General features: G+C 35.6%; 1 protein-coding gene across 2 annotated transcripts in view; it reads right to left on the reverse strand.

Moving 5' to 3' along the window:
• NTN4 (netrin 4) overlaps window positions 1-25606 on the reverse strand; it is a 124893-nt gene that overhangs the window by 24788 nt on the left and 74499 nt on the right. For both annotated transcript variants that reach the window (XM_045467059.1, XM_045467058.1), the window contains exons 4-5: window positions 17315-17441; window positions 15104-15292 (exon numbers count right to left, since the gene is read on the reverse strand). In XM_045467059.1, the coding sequence (XP_045323015.1) occupies window positions 15104-15292; window positions 17315-17441 (316 nt within the window). The remainder of the gene's footprint in view (window positions 1-15103; window positions 15293-17314; window positions 17442-25606) is intronic.

A 25606-nucleotide genomic window follows, 5' to 3' on the forward strand; every position in this document is an offset into this window, starting at 1 on the left:
AGCATTTGCAGAAAAGAGTTAGGACATGAGGCTGTTCTGGAGTAACTTCTTCCAGAAAACATATTGTTCATGAAATAATGGATGAACACATTTTTAAATAACCTTGTTTATGTGTATGGCTCTGAAATTAATAATTGTTTCAATCACAATACAGCTTGATTGGAAATTGCCTGTAAGATCTTTTAGGAAGACAGAAAATAAAACAAAGGTGGTGTCATACAATTTGTAAGGGCACAAACTTAAAAGTCAGGCTCATGAGTCCAAATTCTGGTTTACGAGGGTGATTCTTTACAGGATTTTGTGAAATTAACCTCTTCAAGTTTCCCTTTTCTTATTGATGGAGCAAGATTAATAATACATATGCCATAGGGTTCCTGTATGAGGACTGAATGAGATATTGTATATATTTAGCAATGTATCAGGCAGTTAGTACATCAAATGCTCAGAGAATGACTGTTATTATCTGGCTGAAACATACTGGTTAAAAAAATTTTTTTTTTATTAAGTAATCTCTGTGCCCAACGTGGGGCTCAAACTCATGACCCTGAGATCAAGAGTCATATACTCTACCAACTGAGCCAGTCAGGCATCATCAACATACTAGCTTTTAAAAGTCCACCATTCATTCACTAATTCACTCATTCATTCATTCATTCATTCACACCTTTGCCAAAGAGTTTTTGAAGTTTAGTGTTAACATGAGCTTTGCTAGAACCTGAAGATATAAAGAGGAATACAGAGTCATAACTAGCTCTTCAGTGAATCAAGAGAGATATGCAAATAAATAATTACAGACAGTAAATGCTATATTGAGTAGCCCCCCCGCCACCCCCCCACCCCGGGGTGCATGGGAACACAGAGGAAACAGCAACAACTACCTTATTGCAGATATGGATTGTTTTTAAAAGAAATTTTAATAATTTGATTGGTTTCCAAAATATCCTGAAATTCCTCACTTTGCATCTGGGAGGAATTTGGTGGCAAACAGCTTTCTTGCCTACTTTGTCTTACAGAATTAGGTTAGCCTCCTATTGCATGTTCCTTTCTTTGGATAAAATAAATTCATCTGCTCTTACTCTCCTTTTGTGGGTGAGAGCATATTGAAAAAGAGTAGGTCATGATCCATGATCCTGCTGCTTATAGGGAGATATTGCACCATGTAATTTAGGACTAGAGTCCCAGCTGTGAATCTACATGAACATAATAAGTATGTAAACATGAGTACAAGATGGCCAGGGACAAAATGTGAGAGTTATGGCTTCCTTTATTCTGATGAAGTTGCTAAAGCTTTCACTGCCTTCTCTCTTTATTTCCACCTTCACCACAACTCCAGAAGTCATTTGCACATCTTTCATTCAGAGAGTGGTCCACGATGCCAAGCTTACTGCAGAAAAACCAGTTGAGTTCAGCATCGTACACCTTTTAAAAATTGCCAGGACTCCTTACTATTACCTGATGGCTGTAGCTTTTGCTATTCTGCTAGTAAAAGCTACGCTGGGAGCAAAACACCCTCAAAGTATTTGCTCCTTATTTAGCTTTTCTAAAAACAGAACTCAAAGTTCAAGGCCCTCAGCTGGGAAAGCAGCAGCTTGTCAAGGGCTTTCACCACTGCCCAGTAGCCACTCCTTCAGCAGAGCCTCCCAGCCTCCCAACACCATCTTCCCCTGAAAAGGCCAAGGCCCTACATAATTTCTGATGGGGAATTTTAAATATCAAAATCATTTCAAAAGCTGCCCAGCTGCCTGCCGAGGTTCTTAGAGGGAACTGGAGCTATGACCAAGACAATGACTGAGAGGTAGCTCTAAACAGAAAAGAGGCAGTATGATTTGTTACTACTGTATCAAGTGTGCAGTTAAATTAATATAAAATGAAGTCTTCTACCTTTTTGGGTACTGTTTTCTCCTTCTACTATCAATTATTTTTGCTAGTGGACAAACAGGTATAGGAAAATAAAGAAAACATTATAAACAAAGGTAATTGCCCATTTTTTAAATTCATCCTTTATATATGATATGCATTGTGTTCAAAGATAGCTAGTTTAACAATATTCAAGATGAATATTAATTTGAAATAAAATTATATGCTAGAATAAATCTAATAAGAAAATAAATTAAGACTTGCCTTTCACTTACTGAAATGCAATGTCTCTTGAGTTATTGTACATCACACAGTGAAAGAAATCCAATGCTTTAAGAAAAAGTAAGGTATTTAAGTATATTTCCTGTGTTTTCTATATACTTTAAATGAGTAATGCAAATAAATACAAAAGACATACCCTTTATTTTTAATGCTTTACTATGTGACCACTACTCAGACCCTCAATTTGATTTCTGTATCATTCTTTTCCTGTTTACTAGTTGTAACTGAGCCAGTTACTATTTATTCCCGGGTATATCTAAAAGATCTTAGATGGCTAAATAGCTAATTTTATTTTCCTGGGTTGCTACTTCAGTTAAAACTGCAGAAAGTACTTTTGAGTGTAGAGATACATTTTGTTACAGGAAGACTTTTAAGTATAATTTTAGACACGGTATTTTGCTTTGAGGAATTTGGTTATATCAAACATCATTATCTTTTTGTTGAAGAAAGTCTTCTGTATTTCCATTCTACTCAGCCACCATCTAACCAAGTGCCTAGCCAGGAACTGTAGTCATCCCTAACTCCTTTTTCTTTTGGATAAAGAATGCTTACTGACCCCATCTGTCTTCTCCTTTCAACTGATGTGGTTCATCCCTGCTAAAATCTATCATGGTACCCTTTTCTTCATAACACTTATTATAGTTTTAAATTACATATTTACTTGGATAAATTTATTTATAGTCTGTTTCCATGGAATTAGGGACTCTGTTTTATTGTATATATACAGTGAATAGGATGGGACTGCCACCTAGAAAGATTTACTGGTTAAGTAAATCTGTTTGAGTTTTTAAAAAATGGATGAATTATAGTCACTTAATGAATATTTGTTAATGATTGATGGTCTTTTGGCCTCCAGTTTAATCTCTTTATGATTTTTCACCTCCCTGCTATCTATATAGTACACTGTGAAGGCCCAGAAGGTAGAAACCACATCTTTTCATCTCTGTATCCAAAGAGATGAATGGCCTAGGACCATGCTGAACCATTTTAGTGATTCAATCTTTGTTGAATGAATGTGCCTTGGAATGAGTGACAGCCATGAAATATGTTTTGATGAATCTCCTAAAAGGGTCATATTATTTCTTTCATAGGTTTTTAGTATTTTAGCACCACAGCATTGCAATCCTAAGATACTAGAAATAGAACACACACACACACACACACATACACACACCCCAAATCCAGAGAAAACTGAAATGGTTAAACAGAACAGATTATTCTGAATTTTCCTAGTGCAAGACGGTTCCCTACATTTAATGCTTCACTCAGTCAAATTTTATTATTTATTATTTGTGATAAAAGTTCTTTATTCCAACTCTGTAGGGGACATTCCCCACCCATAAATGCCTTTCACTGGCAGTGAATTTTTTTTTCACATTAATCACTCTTTTTTCCTCACTTTCATCCAATTATATCTAATTACAACTCTTTGTTCTAGGGCAGTAAATTACGTTTTGCTGCTCCCTATGTCCCCTTACACCCTTTGAGTGTTTGAAGAAAGTTGTTGTATTCTTCTTGAGCAGTTTCCTAGTTGAGTTGAGACTATTTAGCCTCTTTCATATTTGTTCATTAGTATCTCTGTTTTCTTGATTGTTGTGTTGGCCCATGTGGAACACTCTTCAGTTAGCTCCATCTTTCCTGTACGAAGATTCCTTAAGATAAATGCAGCTCCTGAAGTTCAAACTTCACATGGCAATGTATGAGAATACATTTTTTCAAGAGGTTAAGGCCTTTAAAAACTATATTTGGTTCTAATACATATGTTCACTCATTTCTGCATTTAAAAACTCATTTTGTTTTCATCCACCAGACCACAGTGTAGAATCAAGTTCTTGAGATCTCTGTGTGTATTTGGATCAGTCTTTAAGGTCAGACAAACCTGGGTTCAAATCCCAGCTCTGCCTCTGACCAGCTGTGTGAAGTTGAACAAATTATATAATTAATTTAAGCCTCAGTGTCCTCATTTGTAAAATATAAAAGTCACCACCTAACTCCTAAAGATTGCTAAATGAGGTAAGTTATGTAAATTGCCCAGCACAGTGTCTGGCCCATAGTAGCCATTCAACAAATGCTACTTCTCTTCTTTGTACCCTATCTAATTTTGTCCAGGCTTTCTGAGAGTTTTGATATTTCATAATTATTTGCCTGATTATTTATTGCTTGTCCTCATGAAACACAGAATGGTGTATTGTTTATTTATTCAGTGAATTACACTTTCTGTTTTGGAAACATCGTAGAGAATCTCATGATCTCTCCCATTTCTCTTCCCAAATTTGACTGACTTTTATTATTCATCAGTTCATAAAATTTCTCCTTTTTGAGGGGTGATTTTAATTTATGTCATTTTATCTTTTTAAGGGATAGTCCCAGTATGATTACTACATTATGATATATGTATTTTTCTCTATCTTTTCCATTTCTTAACCCTCTGGTTTTACATCCTAGATTTTTTTAAAGCTGACATTAAAGTTTCCCAACTATGATTGCCAAGTGACTGGTTCTATTTAAAGTTTTCAAAAACAGTTACTTCATATTGATTCTATGCTGAAATCATTCACAGTTGCTTTCAGCATAAAACAGGAATGTCTAAGTTGTTTATATGACATAAAATGGACTCATGTGGTTTTGCTGAAACTGTAATTTGAAAGAAAAAGCCCACTAAGCTACTATAGGAAGAGACTTTAATGACCCTTGGGAAACAATCCTTTTCTGATACGGACTGGAACATAGGTACAACAATGAAAAGTGGGGAAGTGCTATGGGCTCCTAAATGTGGTAAGGTATCTGGATTTAATTATTTAAAAATTTTTACTTCTGATACAATTTGAAGGGAAAGTATAACCATCCTAGAGGTAGAATGAAATAATTAATAAATAGAGGTACAAGCAAGCAGACAAACACAGAAATTCTTCTTGGGAGCATGATGAGAGGGTGATATTTGAGTTGACTGTGAAGGATGGAAAGACAGTCTGCAGCAAGAGAGTCACCCATTCTAGACACTGTGTTTCCATCAGTTGAGCAGTTTTCACCTAAGACAGAAAGAAGAAAAGAAGAAGAAAAAAAGCAAGAAGGAAAAAAAGATAGATTTGGATGGATGACTGAGCTCTTTACAAAGATAGCTGGCTAGTCAGGGTAACGGTAACCAAGTAACAAAATGGTATCTTGGTAAACACTTGGTTTGGGTTTTAGGGCAGAAGGACCAAGTTTATTTTTGTTCACTCTTTGCTGAAAGGCAACAGACTACATTTATTTTGGACCGCCAGAGAGGAAGGAAGGGCATGTCAGTTTTTCAAGAGGTTGTTTACTTTGACAGGGAATAAATTCTGCTTTCTTTTCCATTTGCTGATTTTTCTTTAAATATGGAGAGAGACGATGCAATAGTTAAAAATATGTCATAACATAAAAGCCAAAAATTTATTGTAAAGGAACTAACTGGCTGTTTCCTAAAACAAAGAGCTATCCTATTCTTTAAAAAAAAATTTTTTTTAATGTTTATTTATTTTTGAGAGAGAGAGACAGAGTGTGAGCAGGGAAGGGGGAGAGAGAGGGAGACAGAATCTGAAGCAGACTCCAGGCTCTGAGCTGTCAGCACAGAGCCTGACATAGGGCTTGAACTCACAGACCAGCTCATGACCTGAGCTGAAGTTAGGCGCTTAACTTACTGAGCCACCCAGGTGCCCCAAGAGCTATCCTATTCTATAAGTCATTTCTTCAAACATCTATTTCAAACCATGTGTTGTATGGGAACATGTGTATGTATGTAAGGGAAATTTTCTGTAGAGAGGTGTCATAGAATAGCTGTCAATATTTTACACCCAATTTCCCATGAATCTAACATTTAAGATATTCTTTGGTGTTAAAAGGTGGGGGGGAGAATGGGGTTTCATGAAGAACTACATTCAACGATTATTTAAATCCAACACAATAACATACTTATAGTAGTTTAGTGCACGTCTGAAATATGTAAATGCAGAAGTAAAAGTAAATTGTCAATGTAGTGGTAAGTTAATTTTATTATAAATTCCAGTCTTATTATACAATAATGAACTCTAAAATATGAGGTACTTATGGTAAATCAATGTATATACTATGAACAAGAGGGAGTTCTCTGAATGGAATTGCTAGATATTTATTTTGAAACTGTTACATGAAAAACAGGTATCTTAGAAATCTGCCATATTTTTTTTTTTTTTTTTGAGAAAAGCAGAGGTTCTAAGTTAGACATTCTTAAGAGGGAAAGATAAGTGACATGAAAGCTTTTGAGCATTTAGGAAAATGTCAGGAAAAATGTCTAGTCAAGAGTTTTAGTAATCCTTTAGGATTTTCTGTCAGAGTTATGGCTAATTCAGTGAGCAGATTGAGTTATAGATGATTATTAGCTCAAAATCTTTCATTCAAGGATGGAAGTGAACAGAGCGCACATTAGAAACAATGGTATATGTAATGGTTCTCAATTGCTGGCCAGGAAACCAAAAGGCTGAATCAGAATCACCAACCTTGCTTTTAAAGACAAAAACAAAAACAAAAACAAAAACAAAAAACAGATATCTGCCCCAGATCCCTGTTGGAGATTTTGATTCAGAAGATCTAGGGAAAGGCTCTGAGAGTTTATATTTTCAGTAAGTGCTCCCAAGTGATTCTGATCCATATACAGGTTGGGGAACCAATGACTACATTGGAGTAGTGCTTGAGATCAGAGAAAGAAGCTGTGAAGGTGGAGGCAAGACTTCTTTCAAAGGAGGGAAACCATTCCACTTGTGGTATAGAGTATGAGTCTATTTGAGTTCCTGATTTGAAAATGATCTGATAGCTTGAAATTGGCCATGGGGGAAATACTTAAACCATAGAAATTGGCCAGTGCTATAAATCTGGGCATTTTACCTCCCTAGAAAGCTAGCACACCACAGTTCAGTGAGGTCATTCTCATATTTTTAATATGTCTGCCAAAGGAAAATCTACTTAGGTGATAGGATACAACAGGTACATAAGTGACATTCAATATTTCAAGTGAGTTACTCTAAAAGAGACTGCTCTTTTAAAACATAGAGGCAGTGTTCTTCAAAGTATCTTAGTACACAGTGATAATTATATTTTCCATTTTACTTCTGTACTTTAGCAACCAGCTGGTCTGAGCCTCCATTCTCCTCTCAACTCTAGATTCAGCTGGAGATTTTCCCTTGTGTTTACAGACCTTAAATGCACTGTCCTTTACATTTTTTTTTTCTGAGTTGTAGAAATAAATTTAGTTCCAATGATCTCTACTAGTCTTAAAAAAACAAACATCTCTAGAATCCTCAAAGTGCTTTCTTGGCTATGGAAATGTGTTGTTGATTGTTTGTGTCCCACAGTTGATCCTACTTAAGATTGTAATAAAGAGGAAGCGAGAACAGAGATGATTTAATTATAAATCTATTGGCCAGTAGATTTGGTTCAGAGCTCTTTTTATTCAGGTCTGATGAATTTATTACCATCAACTAAAAAATGTATATGTAAGGACAATAGCATTCAGCATAGAGCTTGTCAGGAGAGTGGAAGGGAAAAATAGCCTGGAACATCAATGGAGCCAATAAATCCTTGGCTTATTTGGCAGAGAGTTAGCTACCTAACTGTGAACAGAGTCTCAAGATTAATGTCACCAGTATTTGTTGGATGGAAAAATGTGTCCAGGTAAGTATTCTGTTAAATGTATATATATGTAATCTGTGAGGAAGAATAACATCAGTTCATTTTATTTTCTAGATCAATTCATTAAAGTCAACAAAGGCAATCATTGATTAGAAAGTAGTACAAATATTGTGTTTCAGTACTTTCAGAGGAAAAAATAAAAACAGCCACCAAAGAAGTATCAGAGGCATCTCTTCAAGGAAGTCTTCCCTTAATTGCTTTCACCCTACCCTACACTCTCTCTAAGAAGCTTGATGTATCCCTTTCATTGCATTTGCTCATATAGTGGGGATAATAGTACCAACATCAAACAGCTTTTGTGGAAGTTAATACATATACAAAGGCTAATACATATACAGCCTTTTGAACAGTAAACAGAGAATAGTAGGCACTCAATAAATGTCAACTATTATTTATTATATCATCACCATCACCACAGTATATTGAAATAATCTGTTACTTAAATTTCTCCCCATTTAGGATTAAAGATCTCTTAGGGAAGACCTTTTTATCTTTACAGACCTAGTGCTTACCGCAATGCCTGGCATAGAGGAGGCACTCTGTAAGTGTTTCCTGAGCTAAACTGAGGTATAATTTATATACTTCTAGTAAATTTTGTCTGGGCTGCTGCCTCAGGTTTTCAGTGGTTCCAGCTCCTGAGAAGATAACTAGGAAATAAGGGAGAGATGTTTTCATAAATCATCTCTGGAAGTCCAACACACTATATTGCCCTGCCTTACTTAATATTCTGTTTGTGATTATTTCACTGACGGAAATAGAAGGTTTACTATTTCCTTGATATACAGTTGTAGGCTCTAGCACTTAGAAATGAGGAAGAAATATACAGAAGGAATATTCTAGGATATATCTTCCCAAGTGAAGTCTTTCCATAGATATGTCACTATATAATAGCAGTATTTTCCAATATGAGGCATAGCTTGAGCATAGCACAGTAACAAAAAGAAAACAAAACAAAAATTTTAAAAGGTATTTATCTTGGCTCCTTAGACACTCTGTAAGAAAAGCATTCTTTGGTTAAATCTGAGAGACACACCTCAAAGTTTTATAGGAGGTTTATAATGAACATTATTAGCATATGAAATGCTTGGAGAAATCCTGAATAAGTACTTGATTAATTCATCATTTCTTAAATTTTGAAAGTCATAGAAAAAATTTTCCTTATCTAATTCCTATTGACATCTCATGGAGTTAGTGTTGCATGAATCAAACTTTGGAAAATGCTGCACTATGGAAAAATATTCATCCAGATATCTATTTTTTAATCAATACATCTCTATGTAATTCATTTTTATAAATTCTAAGTTCATATGCATACAAATAGAAATGCAAATCTTGGCTAACTTGGATGTTCTGGGAATGGTAGGATGTTCTAGCCAACCTAACTGTAGAGTAAGTGCTAAGATGCATTTAACCTTTGTTGAAAAGCATTCTGAGGGTGCCTGGCTGGCTCAGTTGGTAGAGACTCATGTTCTTGGGGTTGTGAGTTCAAGCCCCACATTGGGTGTACAGATTACTTAAGAATAAAATCTTAAAAAGACAGAGAGAGAGAGAGAGAGAAGAGAAGCATTCTGAAGCAATCTTAAACTTTAGTATGATACAGTCATCTGGGAATTTTGTTAAAGTGCATATTTGGTTCATTAGGTCTGGGATGGGATAAGAAGTTCTGTATTTTCTAATCAGCAACTGAATGATGCCAACGGGGCTGGCCTATGGACCACACACTGAGGTGCAGGTTACTTTTCCACCTTGGTAAGCACAGTAGAATAAATATAATAAAATTGTTATTTTGAATAACATTGTACATGTTGATATAAGCACACACTGAGATAGTTTAAATTTTTTAATATCATATCATAATATTGACTTGTTTTCTTGATACGACCTTCCTCAGAAAAGTAGGAACTAATGGGGGGAAAGTTCTAATTACAGCAATATCTCTATCAGCATCTAGCATGAAATCTGGTACACTGTAACGTTAGTAAATGTTATCATATTAGTAAATTTATCATAAACTTTGTCAAAGTTAATAACTCTGAAGGTGGTACATAGACACATCTGTTAAGGAGATAGTCAATGATATGAAAATATTACTAGATAAAAAAATGAAAACTCTGCCAAACATGTTGACAATCAAACAATATATTACGGAGAATATGAAGGTAGAGAAAAGAACTGGATGTACGAATAAGTATTGGGAGTTCCCCCTGGTTCAGAAAAAGTGAGAGAAGACAGAAAGAATAATATTCTGGAAGAAGGTGCCAGTAAAGAAATCCATGCTAGGGAAGTTGACACAGATATCTTGTCCCAAACATATGCCAGAATAGCCATAAAATGAATGGAGATATGCTTTCCTCAGCTGTCTACTCAGTGGATCAGGGGGCTGTCCGGAGAAGGAAAGAAGGAAATATGGATCTTCCCTACTAATCCATCTACCACCTACAATTACGCTAGAAGGACTAAATTGGTATCAGTTATTTTCATAACTTCCTTACTTGGTGCATTAAATACTATGAAGGTATTTGTTTAGGAGTGATTAGCAATTTCACTTAGCAGTAGTATTTTCTATCTTTCAGTCTTTCAGAATCTCATGACAACTTAAAGAGTTGAGTAAGTCAGGCAAATATGTTCTAAATACCTCATAATATTTCAGGTTTTTTTTTAATGTTTTAATGTGGTCTTGATGGCGTTTTCACTGAAATGGCTTTGGTGCTTTATTTAGGTCTTCTAATACTTAGATAATGCCTATAAATATCAACTTGGTAGGGCCCAGGAAAAATTATGCTAAATGATATTTATTGGTTGATTTTCAACCACTTGTGGGTAGTGCAGTCAGCTCCATCTCACTGTCAAAGATGAGGACACCAGGCAACCACCCATATTTTCTACTATTCTCATCCCCTTTTGTGTTGTTGCCTTCCCCCCTCTTTCTTGCCTTTATGGCCATTCTGAATTTTTTTCAGTTCTCAAAGTATGTTATGTTCTTTGTCCTTCTGTTCCATTTTGGCTCTGGTTGTTTTCTCCACTAGGAATAAACTTAACTGTGCTATGTTGATTCCTATTAAACTTCAGGCCTCAGGTTTTATATCAAAACTCAAAACATTCAACTTGTTTTTTTAATTAATTTTTTAAAGTTTATTTGTTATGTAGAGAGAGAGAGAAAGTACAAGCAGAGAAGGAACAGAAAGAGAGGGAGAGAATCCCAAGCAGACTGCACACTGTCAGCACAGAGCCCGATGCAGGCTTGAACTCACGAACTGTGAGATCATGACCTGAGCCAAAACCAAGAGTCAGATGCTTAACCAACTGAGCCACTCAGGCACCCCAAAACATTCAACTCTTGTTAAATGCTCCTCCTATGAGCTCCCTCCACACTCTCTAACACAATACTGAGCATACTTACGTGATCTAACATACATGTGCACACATACATACCACTATTTGCTTACATAAACACCTATAAAACAGACATATATACTTTTACACAAATTCTCACATAAATAAGCACTGTGAAAAGACTGTGTCTCTCTTATGTGTTGTTAGTTTTAGCTACATTCTCACATTTTGCTTATGTTTTTATAGAACTGGGAGTTTGGGGACCAAAACCTGTAAATTCTTTTTTTTTTTTTTGTACAAGTCTCTAAAAGAGTTGTTATTATAAGTAAAGTACTGATCATTAACAAGGAGTCACTTTTTAACTAATCTCCTTTTTCATGATCTTTTTGTAAAATTCTGAATTTAAAATTCTAGGATTTAAAAAGCTCTCTAGGATTTAAAAAGCTAGAGCTGGCAACCTTTTTATATTTTGTAAGAATATGAGCCATAGCTTGAACATAACACAGTAACAAAAAGAAACAAAACAAAAATTTTAAAAGGTATTTATCTTGGCTCCAGGTCTGCCAATAAACCTTTTATATTTCTTTAAAAAAAAATTTAATGTTTATTTATTTTTGAGAGAGAGAGAGAGAAAGAGAGCGCGTGCGTGCAAGCTGGGGAAGGGTAGAGAGGGAGGGAGACACAGAATCTGAAGCAGGCTCCAGGCTCTGAGCTGTCAGCACTGAGCCTAATGAGAGGCTTGACTCACAGACTGCGAGATCATGTCCTAAGCGCAAGTCCAATGCCTAACCAACTGAGCCACTCAGGTGCCCCAAACCTTTTCTATTTCTATTTTTAATGGTTAAAGAACTTTGTTTAGTTCCCTGATGTGTCCCTAGCTCTTGGCACTCAATAGGCACTCAATATATATACATTGAATGTTTGAATGAACAAATATATGTTAGGTACATTGTACAACATAGTGTTTCAAGTCAATGCTATTGAATAGTATCTTTGAAAACGTATTTGAAAATGTTCCCCATTGGGGTGCCTGGGTGGCTCAGTTAGTTAAGCATCCAACTCTTGATTTCAGCTCAGGTCATGATGTCATGTTTGTGAGTTCAAGCCCCATGTCAGGCTCTGAGCTGAGTGTGGAGTCTGCTTGGGATTCTCTTCCCCCCTCTCTCTCTGCCCCTCCCTTGCTTTCTCTCTTTCTCTCTCTCTCTCAAAATGAGTAAATAAACTTTTTTTAAAAAGCAATAAAAAAGGAAAAATGTTGCCTGTTGTCCAACAAGAGAGTTACCTTACCTAAGTTACTCAATGATAAATTCCTTTTCTATATTATTTGCTTAGTAGTTAGTACATTCTCATTTTTAGACATTTCTACTAGTGGTCTGAGGATATGCAATACACATATATACATATCTATCTATTATATATTTTTAAATATATATCTTTTCTTTTTAAACTTTTATTTTTAAGTAATTTCTATACCCAACATGGGGCTTGAACTAACTCATGACCCTGAGATTAAAAGTAGCATGTTCAGGGCACCTGGGTGGCTCAGTGGGTTAAGTGTTCAATTTCAGTTCAGGTCATGATCTCACAGTTCATGGGTTCGAGCCCCACATCGGGCTCTGTGCTGACAGTTCAGAGCCTGGAGCCTGCTTCAGATTCTGTCTCCCTGTCTCTCTGCCCCTCCCCTGCTTGCGCTCTCTCTCTCTCTCAAAAAAGTGAATAAACATTAAGAAAAAAAAAAAACAGTCGCATGTTCTAGAGACTAAGCCAGCAAGGCACTGCTCTATCTATTTAAATATATCCTGTAGAAAATGGTATTAGGACTGAATATATTGTGAGTCTAAGCAATTTTATAAACAGACCCTTCATTGAGCACTTGGGGCTGGGTCTTTATTTTATTTCCCAAGGTACTGTGGATTTTAAAGATGTAATTATCTTTGACATAAAGTATTTTAAATCAATAAAGAGTAGAAATTCTGTAGCATTATTTCCCACTTTCTATCTTATAGGACAATAATAGCTATTATAATGCTAGTTTCCATTTCTTGAAAGCTTTCTATAAAGGTAATGTGCTAAATAGTTTACATACTTTATTTTATATAATTCTCATTACCACCCTATGGGGAGAAAAAAAAATCAAAATCCAAACAGCTTTAATAGCTGGCATAAGATCACATAACCATAAGGATCAGGGAAAGCTTCTATTCCAGATCTGTTCAAAACCTATTCAAATGAAAGGAGCAGGAGTGAAATGGAATTCTCAGAGAAATATTAAGATGCAAATCTAAATTTTGGGCTCAATGTTGAAAGTGAGCTGTGCCACCTTCTGTCTTCTACAATTTAAGAGAGGAAGCTTGTAACAAGCAAGAGCACTCAAATTTCATGTAGATATCTCCTGTCTGATGTTAAAAATATGTATTTCTCAAGAGCAATAGAATTTTTTTTCCTTTAAATTAAAAAAAGGCAAGATTTTAAATGATTCTTTTCCATTGTATTGCTCCCTTCCTGTCACTGTTTTTGAGCCAGAACATGGAGTCCTTGGTGGGGAAAGGAAATGCATGATCATCAATCTCCATTAACAGTCTTGAGTGGTTTTTGTCGTCTAATAATTTCTGAGTTGATAGATGTATAGCTACTCATGTAGTTAGATGAGCTATTCATCCACATTGGACATCTCCTTAAGCTCTGACTGTGCCCTTCAGAGTCACATGTTTCAGATAATGTCTCATTAATTGAGCAGATCTTTTAAATTCTACTCTTTTTTCATATAAACGTCTTCTTGGAATTATGCTAACAAAAAAGCAAAATCCATTTTATGGTGTTTTGGGGAAGAGTAGGGGATTATTGTTATGTTCTAAATTAGTCTGTAATACAGGGGTACATTAAGGCAGTGTCAACCAAAGTATATTCATAATGATATGAAAACCTGTGGTTTTTCAGGTTTCACATTTGCTGTAGAGATGAAGCTAGAATGACCCAAGTGCAGATAATAACTCTTTATTTCATCAGTTTGAGTTCACTTATTGTCTAAGTCCTACTCATATATTTAGTCTTAAGATAATTTTACAAGAAAAGAAAACACTTTTCTTGGTAATCTCTGCACCAAATGTGGGGCTTGAACTCATGATCCCAAGATCAAGAGTCACATGCTCTACAAACTAAGCCAGCCAGCATCCCCTTAAAAAATTTTTAAAGGGCACCTGAGTGGCTGGGTCAGTTGAGTGTCGGACTTCGACTCAGGTCATGATCTCACAGTTCCTGAGTTCAAGCCCCACATCGGGCTCACTGCTGTAAGCACAGAGCCCTCTTCAGATATTCTGTCCCTCCCCCACTGATGCTCTTTCAAAAATAAGTAAAACATTTAAAAATTTATTGTAAATATATCTTTCTTTCAGCATCCTTTTTTTTTTTTTTTATCTTGGGTCATCTAGTTTTCCAAAATGTGATGCTATGGGAAAAAATTTTACTTCATGCAGAGTGATAAAGGAGATTATTTTTATGAAGTTGAAAGTTCATGGGGCGCCTGGGTGGCGCAGTCGGTTAAGCGTCCGACTTCGGCCAGGTCATGATCTCGCGGTCCGTGAGTTCGAGCCCCGCGTCAGGCTCTGGGCTGATGGCTCAGAGCCTGGAGCCTGTTTCCGATTCTGTGTCTCCCTCTCTCTCTGCCCCTCCCCCATTCATGCTCTGTCTCTCTCTGTCCCAAAAATAAATAAACGTTGAAAAAAAAAAAATTAAAAAAAAAAAAAAGAAAGTTCATGCCTTTTATCAATGAAGAAATGAACTAGTGTATGTGAGTGTATTGTCTGAGAATTTCATGACCTCTCTCCCATGGATCAGCATATAAAAGATGGAAAGATTCATCTCTTTTGTACAAAGCAAGTTGTTTTTTTTTTTTTTTTTTTTTTTTTTTTTTTTTTTTTTTTTTTTCAGTAACCACTAGTTGACTTACTTTTGCAAGCATCTGGAGCAGAAAAAGGTCTCCGGAGGTCCCGGTAGAAGCCTGGCTTACATCGCTGGCAATGCTGACCTTCTGTGTTGTGCTGACAGTCATTGCAGACACCCCCACTACGATTACCTGATGCCTCCCACACCTTAATGTCAAAGTGACAGGCATCAGCATGCCCATTGCACTTGCAGGCTGAGGGGGGAAAAAGGCATGGGAGGAAACCAAATAATTAAAAATAAAACAACAGGTTCTCTAATATTCAGGCAGTTAAAAATAGGGTAAGCTGATTGCTAATTTTTTAATTCAAATATAATTAACATATAGTGTTATTTTTAAAAATTTATTTTTAGTTTTTTAAATAGTGCATATTTTCACAGTACATGCTCAAAACATATAAAGTATATAAAAGGCAGACAATGAGAACTCTAGTATCCCTATCCCTGTGTATCCTGTCCTCCCTATTTTTAACAGGTTACTACTTTTTTTTTTTCAGTTTCTTGTGTATCCTTCCAGTGTTTCTTTGTAATTTTTAATTAAAAAATAATTAAGTTTTGGGATATGCCTGAAAGTCAGCAAGGCATAGATCCATCTCCTTAGGCAGAGATGTTACTGTTTCCTTAGCAACTGGGGTTGACATTTATTGTGGAAAAACTGTTTGAGTGGCTACCCATTTCCTCCCCCCTTTAATGGTAACACTTCACAATTTCTATTCCTGCTGCTTCCCAAGGACCAGAGTCATCACTGTGGGTCCCCTGACCATGCTTAGAAAACTCCACATTGTCAGGCATTATTTGAAAATGAAAATTCATATTGCAGATACAGGTCTGAATTCATGCTCACTGAGAAGCCTAGAAGGAACTTTATGGGGACAGGGATTAGGAATTTGTCAGGTAGATTGATTTGTCTTTCATGAAGTACTATTCCTTAGCTATTGATGTACTGGTGAGTACAAGATAGTTTCCTATAGAAGCCTGAAATTTTTTTAGAGAAGAGACCCACATTGTTTCTTTTGTAACAATTTCTCTAAGTCATTTATAATATCAATAGCACCACGTGACAAGTCTCTGTGTTCTACAGGTCTTTAGATACGCAGTTGGTGTCTGTGGAAAGGACCAGGAATGGCACTCTAGGAATTTAGGAGAAATTCTTTAGATTCTTTTGATGAGTGATTTAGAATAAGAATGCAGACATTTTCGTGGACGTCAACCCGTGTTTGTGCTATTGTTTTTTCATTGTTTCCTTGATGTGTTGTTATGATATTTTGACCAGATTCATAATCTTTAAAAAGCATAATATAAGATAATTCAGGATTTATGCCTAGAGGAAATCCTTTACTTTTCCTAGAAACTAAAATAAATCAATTATGATTCCAAATTATGTATGGGAAGAGACTTCCCACAATGTTACCCACGGTGCTTGCCTTTTAAATCCTTGTAAAATTGAAGTTTGTGAGTATAAACATTGTTATGGGCATGTGTATGTGTCTGAACATTTTGAACTGCAAAGAAAAAAATCGTTTTTATTCCCATATTTTTTACCCTTTTATCTAATCTTGAAACTCCCAAGTTAGCCTTGGTAATGTAGTCCAATTCTTGACTAACTGGCTTAATTTCAAATTTGATCTGTCATTTCAAGTATCATAAGTGAAAAGAAAGGCATTATGGCATTATTGAAAAAAAAAAAAAACACAAACATTTAATTTGGAGTCTGAAGAGCTGTGATCAAGTCCTGACAATCATTTACTAACTTTGGCAAGTTACTTAATCTGACTGAGCCTCAATTTCCTGATCTCTAAAATGGGATTAACACCATCTGCTTTATAGGTTTGTTTTGAGAACCGAACTGGAGATAGCTATTTTCATGGTTATAATTCAATATTTCAGCTGTTAGGGTAATTGTATGCCATAATCCTCCTGTTGCTCTTGTGTCTAGCTATGTTTTTATTATGTCAACTTCTCAAGAAGGGTGCTTAGATTCTGCAAAGCATCCAAGCATTGGGCAACACATTGTTGGTAAAATAGTCATATTGGCAACTTTGCAAGCAGCAATTGTTTCCAATGGTGGAGGTTTTAGTGGGCAGTGATATGGGCTATATTTGTGTAGGTTACAGTGCCTGTCATCTACCACTTTATATTGTATTTCTAGAGACCAAGGAGTCCAGAGATAAGTTTACTTTACAAAGAAGGCTTTTAGTCTTGTGGGCTTGGTACTCACTTCTGCACTCTTTAGGAGATCCTGTTTTGCCATCAGCTGCCTCCCAGGGGCGGTCATTGTATAATGGTGCACAGTGTTGGCAGTGGGTGCCTGCTGTGTTGTGCTTACACATACACTTCCCATGGACCTACAAACAAAAATAAATAAGAGCTGTGAGGCACAAACAATGCTGGGAAGGAATATTCTTCCCATAGTCTTATCTCATTGGTTGGCTTTAGCAATATGATATTCATACACTTCCCTAAAAAAGCCATCAAGATGGGAGATCCTTTCTTTAGTTTGTCTTGTGATTAATTCAAAAGGTTACATAATATATTTTTCTTGGCTGTAAATTATGTGACCCTAATGAGCAATTCTTAGGTACTGGCTAGATATTTATTTAAATTTTTAATGCCTTAACATTTTTAAAATTCTTTACACAAGAGTACTACATCCTCACTATAGAAAATTTGGAAATCTGTAAATATGATTATCTCATATCATAATCATAATCAACATTTGAAGTTTATATTTCTAGTACTTTAAAATATAATTATATAATTCTTTTTTCATATAACAATATATTGACATCATCTTTCCATTTCATTAAATATTCTTGTGCAACACACATTTTAATGGCTCCCTTGTATGGTGTACAACTTATTTTACCAATTACCAATTTACCAATTGGTTAATTAGGTTTTTAAATATTTTTACATATATTTTAATTCTATAATGAATATCCTTGTAGCTAACTATTTGTGTACATCTTTGTTTGGAATGTGTTTTCTAGAAGTAAAATTGATCAATCAAAAATGTGTATATTTTTGAGGCAGCTGGGTGGCTCAGTCAGTTGAGTGTCTGACTCTTGATTTCAGCTCAGGTCATGATCCCAGGATTGTGGGATTGAGCCCTGAGTTGGGCCCCACGCTGAGTGTGGAGCCTGTTTAGGACTCTCTCTCCCTCTGCTCATCTCTCCCGTTTGTGTGCTGTCTCTCTCTCTCTCTAAAATAAAAATAAATAAATAAAATAAAAAACTTTATAAAAAAACAGACATATATATGTGTGTGTGTGTGTGTGTGTGTATATATATATATATATATATATAGTTGTTTAAGACTTTGAATATATTTTGTCATAATTACCATAAAATTTTCTTTTCATCCTATAATTCAGAGTAGTCGAGGATTTATTAAAATAGTGTTTCTCACAGGGAGGAATACTTTAGCAGAATTCTTTAGGATCTGAGAGTTTTATGAGGATTTTAATATTTTTTGTATAATCTCACCAATAATTTCTAAAAATTAATATCTTGGATCATTTTGAACACTCCCTAGTAACTGTTGCCATGAATTCTAGTACCAACATGCACTTACTGACATGTGATGTCATGACTGTACAAATGAGAGTTTTGTAAAGTAGCTCAGAATGGGGTTTCCAAATTTGGATCTATAAGGGTTTTTTTTCTTGAGAAACAGTAGAAAAGGTAAATTAGCATGAAAGTAATAAATTATACCAACCAGTCAACAAATATAACTACCAAAATAGGCAATATGTTAGGCAATGTTTGGTACACAAAGCATTACAAAACATAATTTCTGTTTCAGAATAGTGTAATGTAGGTGGATAAAATATTTACATATAAAAATATTATAGATAAATAAGACAATAAATACCTAAGAAAACAAAATGATGTGAGAATTTAAAAGATGCAGAAGTCATCAGAGATTAGCAGTTGTGGGGGCTTTAGAAGGGGGTTGAATTTTAAGCTGGTCCTTAAACATGGGCAGTATTTCTGACAGGCAGAAGGGAAGAGACTTTCCAGGAAGAGGAAACAAAATGAATCAAGTTGTGGTGCTAGGAGGCTACGGAGAATCTCTGAACAAAGTTTATTTCAGTACAGCTAAAATATTTTGATGGCAATGATAAAGGAACTACTAAAAATGACATGAAATGACACGTACTTGGGGTGGGCAGAATCAAAATGAGTCCCTAGAGTTCAACAAATCTGGAAATAGCTACACCAATACATTGATGAACTATGCCTGACCTAATTTAACCCTAGAGTAAGTTGTGTTTTCTTACCCAGGAGCCCCTTTGTCTTTTACTTCTCTTAGTGCCTCTTCACTGGTAGAGGCATTCTGGATTATGCATTATCCAAGTGTGTGATATGATTACTACAGACATTATGCTCACAAAAAGTTCAAGGAATTATATAGGCATGGAGAACTGAAGACTCCTTGTGAATGATCTGTATGAAACCTAAGTGTTATAGTCTGGAAAATTTAATAAATAATGATTTTGATGGCCATCTTGCTAAATTTCATTTCTTTGTATTATAATGTAAGTTTTTTTAGTTAATGAAAATTAATTATAGCTGCTCTTTTAGTTCTTAGGGATTAATTAAAGAATATAACTTTTTTTAAGAGGGTGGGATTAGCTCCTTAGAGTATGATGATGCAAACATTTTTGTTGATTTTCCTTATAGAAATGGAACTAGTGTTATAGATTCAATTTACTGATTTGGGTACTGGAAAGCCCAAGTGTGAGCTGAGTTACAGTCACCTATTTTCTTGGGCTTCTCTTTGTGACTATCTCTGCTAGGAGCTGTTTACATGTGAAGTTCCATGGAGTTGTAAGATACATCTCCATTCACACATTCAGGTAAATTCTAAAGACAAATTTGCACTTCAATTTGGAATCTGTAGGAATTCAATTTTTACTGCTCTATAAGAGTGTGGTCTTTTTATCCTAGCTCTTGGAAATCTGGTTTTTCATATATTCTGATAGAAATCCTCCAGTCTTACTGTTTTTATTAAATCTTTTAAATTCAACCTTCCTTAGTACGATGAAAAACAGAAACTCTTTATTATATAACTTTGGTGTGGTAAGATTCTCTAAAGGCTCTTAGTAAACCTGGACAGTTCTTTGTTTACTTGTGCTAGATGTTGATTTCAAGCAAAATGGAGTCTTTGGAAAAACTGAGAAAGAAAAATCTCTCAAAGTTGAAGAGTTTGGTAAAGTGAAGATATACTTATATAGCTGGCAGAAGTCGGTAGCATAATGAAAATAACGAGAAGAGTAGTTTTATAATTAATTCCCTAAGTTCTATAACCTATTTTAAAAAAATACTACACACAAACCATCTAGGATACAAATATTTAATGGCATTAGAGTCAGAATTCCTAGAATAAACCATCCCTAATTCACCACTGCTGTTATATGGAGTACTATCTGAGGGGGGCATTTTAGAAAATGTGAAGTCTAACTAACATAAATATGGTAAAGACCAACATCAACAAATGCTATTTGCGTAAAACTTCTTAGTCCTCGAGGCTGTGTCTTAAAGAACACATAGGATTTTCCTTAGAGACAAGGACAAGAAGATAAGAATCCCAAAGGAATATTCTAGAAAAAAAGTCAGTAAATAAAGAGGGCATGTGTTGGGGGATTGGTTCTATATAGATCATGAAGCACATTAAATATTAGCTTAGGATGCTGGAATTTACCCTGTAAGTACTGAAGATCTATGAAAATTTTTGTGTAAGGAAATGATTAAAAGGTATATTAAATACACTTCTTTTCTTCTTTTAAAAAAAAACTTTCTACCTCATTCTTATCTTGTCTGTTGTGTTCTTTCTTCCCCTTCCTCTTTTACTATTTCTTATAGTATATATATATATGTGGTCATTTTATACATATATATACAGTAAAACCTTGGTTTGAGAGCATAATTCGTTCCAGAAACATGCTTGTAATCCAAAGCACTTGTATATCAAAGCAACTTTCAAGAACCATTGGCTCAGTTGTGATCATGTGATGTTCGGCATCATGTACTACTCATACTGCAAGACATTGCTCGTTTATCAAGTTAAAATTTCTTAGAAATGTTTGCTCCTCTTGCAGAACACTCACAAAACAAGTTACTCACAATCCAAGGTTTTACTGTATATTTTTTTACCCCAGCTTATGCTTTCCAACAGTCAGTGGCACTCACAACTCACATATCTTTTCTGATAATGTTCAAAATTTTTCAAGGTTGTTAATTCTTATATTATTGCTTTTTAGCATCCTTTCTACTTTTAAACAACCACTTACTAAGTACTATATAAAGATAGATGCTACAAAGTATTGTTCATTCTCTTTGGAGGAACCAAACTATCATTATAGGTCAATTTATCAGGTTTGATCTTGGAATGCCCCAGACTTATAAGTAATTTCACCCAGCTGATAGGTTAGCCCTGGCCCACAAATTCCAGGCCTCAGGAGGCCACAGACATATAGGGAAACCTCATCAAACATTCACATGTATTACAAGATAATGGGGGCAGGTCAATTCCCTCTGGAGTAAGGATTTCAGAGCATTCCCTTGCTCCCACATGCTGAGAATTGGGATGAACCTCCCAGGGTCCGAAAAATGCCAGCTTAGCAAATTTTTCTGCACACAGAAAAATTCAAGGAGCTGTCATTTTGAGAATTACCAAAAATAGCTGTAAATCATTACCTAGACCATCTGAAACAAGAAGTCCTTCCTCAGCAATACAACTGTTACTGTTCAAGCTTGAAAGATCACCCACTATTTGATGCTTGTGAAAAATGTGCAAGTAAAACTAGGTCTTTATTGAAAGAAAAGAAAAAAAACAAAAAGGAATCTTTAGTAACAAGTTAAACATGGCTCTTGTTTGGTCACAAACATGAATTAGATAAAGGGCAGGAAAATGGGATTATGTACTTAAGGTTTAGTTGAAGAAGAGTGATGTCTGGCTGTCTAATTGGAAAAGGAGAAATTGACTTTAATAACAAATTTATAACTCCTAATTATATAAGAAATATTCCTTGGCATTTTGGATATTCTATGCATTTCATAACTTTCTCCCTTATACTAAGTACTTTATTCTATTAATGTCAAAATTTTTCCTACTGGGACGCCTGGGTGGTTCAGTCAGTTAAGCATCCAACTCTTTATTTCAGCTCAGGTTATGATCCCAAGGATCGAACCCCACTGTTAGTGCAGAGCCTGCTTGGGGTTCTTTCTCTCCTTCTCCCTCTGCCCCTTCCTCATGTTCTCTCTCTCTTAAAGAAAATAAACATTAAAAAATTTCCTACTTGTATCTAATATTACTTATTTGTTACTAATATTAATCTATTTGCAAGTAATTTTTAGCCTACTTATAGGGAAGGACTCATGCAAACTTTGAACCAGTAATTTGAGCAATTATTGGAACAGAATGCTCTTTAGTAGCTATGCACTTCAGTGACAAATATATATTAGAGCCAAAAAGATAAGGAGAAAAAATACAGTTTCTACATATTTGAGGCTCAAAATATAGGAATCTGGGTGGGGGCAAAATGAGGAAATTATTATCTTTCAAATCCATCCCTATAAGACAGATAGTCTTGCTTAGAAAAGCTACTTCTTCATTGTTGCTTTTGAGGCAGAAAGCCTTCTAGTAGTCTGCAGCCATGGAATTGAGGAAGTTGGCCACAGCAAGAGGTTGTGAGAATTGGATGACTGGTAGTGTCAGGCAAATGGGTTGGACAATCACTTATCAAGATGTCGTAAAACATTTAAACATTAGATGGGAGATTGCCTTAGACAACTTTTAGGGTCCTACCAGACTTAGGGTTCTATGATTTTTTATTTTTATTTTTATTTTTTAACGTTTATTTATTTTTGAGACAGAGAGAGACAGAGCATGAATGGGGGAGGGTCAGAGAGAGAGGGAGACACAGAATCGGAAGCAGGCTCCAGGCTCTGAGCCATCAGCCCAGAGCCCGACGCGGGGCTCGAACTCATCACAGACCGCGAGATCCTGACCTGAGCTGAAGTCGGACGCTTAACCGACTGAGCCACCCAGGCGCCCCATGGGTTCTATGATTTTAAGGCCTGCTTCTCTGTGTTCAGAATACTGAACTACTAAAGAAGACTCATGTGGCTGGGTCTTATTATCTCACCAATGCAGAACATTTCCAGATCATCTGAAAACCAAACAAGGGAGAGCAAAGAAAGTATGTATGTCTTCATTCCTGCAGCACTTCTTGTGACACAAAGGAAAAGGTAAATAAATGTTAATAATCTCTGAAGACAGACTTTCATTTGTTGATACTGACTATACCTAAGCTAACATAAATTCTGTTCTTTTTTATTTTTCTCCTCCTGTTCTCCTCCCCTGCCTCATTTCCCCCATTGCTTGTGACTAAAGATATCATAGACTAAATATCATCCTAGCTCCTGCCTTTTAAATAAAGATATATTTCATCATCTAGTGATGCTTACTACAGACATTCACCATAATGGAAATTACCAAAGCAAAAAATCAATCTGGTTAATTCTTTAGAGGGCTCATATTAATTGAATTCTTTTAGGAATGCCTGATAAAATTTGCTTCCCAACTGCTTTCCAAGAAAGAAAGGAACAGCTGTTGTTCGTGTCCTGCTAAAAATTACAATGAAAGTTAGTGGGGAGGGAGGGGAGGAGACTTTACAGCTAAGTATTCAGAAATTCTTGAATTTCATAAATTAAGTAATTTCCTTGTGCTATTGTGCCATTATTGTTTACATATACATGATTTTATTTTCATTTTTACCATTCAATTTTGAATTTTGATGGAAAAATGAGTAGTCTATTATACTGTCATTGGAACTTTAAAAAATGTTTGTGAAAAGAGAATGCAAACAGTGCCTACTCTATGAACCAAAGGAAAATGCCCACTTAAAGGCAGCTGCAGCAATTCATGGAACTCCATTTAGCTATGACAAATGATTTAGAAGTGGAATAATGCTATGCAGCAATTTAAGACAAAATGTGAAGGCAAAAACTGATTAATTTATAAAGAGATAGTATGTCCCTTTTAAAGAAAAGGATTAACTTTGAAAAGAATGAACTTCTTATGCATGAAAAGAGATAAATTCTAATAATGGGCTAGCCTGTTAGAACCTGCTCCTCTAATACAGGACAAAAACATGGGCAACAATGCTACAGCACAAACCTTTGAATAGAGAGTATTGTCAGGAAACATGTCTTTTCATTAACAAATAAAATATTCCTTTTCCCCATTAAAGGTTTGCATGTTTTAATTTAACAGAAGATGTGGGAGTTCTATGGTGAATATGAAGCATAATAATTGAATTTGGTGGAAAAGGGGGCTTGAAACATTCTGTCAGAATGGGGCAAAAGAGGTTGAAGGCTGGTTCCAAACCCTTGCCCAATAATACATATAGCAAGAATGCAACGAATTGAAAAAGTTTTACAAGGGCACCTTTTGGGATGAGCACTGGGTGTTGTATGGAAACCAATTTGACAATAAATTTCATATATTGAAAAAAAAATACAAAAAAAAAAAAAAAAAAAGAAAAAGTTTTACAATCTATTCATTGGTCCGAAGTTGGACACTAGAGAAAACAGCTCTTGTGAGAAAGTATGGGCAATAAAATAAAGATAGGTATAGAGCAGAAAAAAATATGTTTAAAGAATGAAAATTGGCCAGTACTTTGAGACTTCTCTCTTTTCAGTTAGTCAGTTGCCTGCAATTCTTAGCTTTTAAATGGGGTTGTAGGTCCAGGAGCCCATAACAATGTACTTATGATCAGAAGGGGCAAATCCTTAAGTATTAGTAACAAACATATCAGCTGGGATTATAACCATTGGTTCTCAATCCCAGAACTGGACTCAGAGTTGCCTAGATAGAGAACGAACTGGCTTCCTGATGGAGGGAAAGGGAATGTCTTAAGGGAAGGAGCTAAAGACAAACTATGCCTATATTCACTATCTTGCCAAGAATCTTGTTCTGGCTGATAGAACTGGAAAAAAGCATAAATGGAGCCAATGTAATTTCACAAGAAAATTGCATTTAGTACACTGCATGGTAATCATGTGTTTATCTGCCTCTCTCCACTAGATTGTAAGCCCTTGCAGGAAAAGAACCAGTGGGTTAAATTTCTTTGAATCTCTAGTAACTGGCATAGAATATGTTTTCAATAAATATGTGTTAATTTTTTCCATTCAGGAAATATATTTTAAGGGCACACTGAGAACCTTAGTTATTGAATTTACTTCCATTTCATAAACTTGCCAAGAAAAGCAGGGTACCAATTATGCATTTAAAGTGGGAATGGGAAGGGGCACCTGGGTTGCTCAGTCAGTTAAGCGTTCGGCTTCAGCTCAGGTCATAATCTGTGCTGACAGCTCAGAGCCTGAAGCCTGCTTCAGATCCTGTGTCTCCCTCTCTCTCTGCCCCTCCCCCCACTCTCTCTCTTTCTCTCTCTCTCTCTCTCCCCCCCCCCTCAAAAAAATAAACATTAAAGAAAAAAACA

The sequence above is a fragment of the Leopardus geoffroyi genome, chromosome B4, assembly GCF_018350155.1.
Source record: "Leopardus geoffroyi isolate Oge1 chromosome B4, O.geoffroyi_Oge1_pat1.0, whole genome shotgun sequence".
Lineage (NCBI taxonomy): Eukaryota > Metazoa > Chordata > Mammalia > Carnivora > Felidae > Leopardus > Leopardus geoffroyi.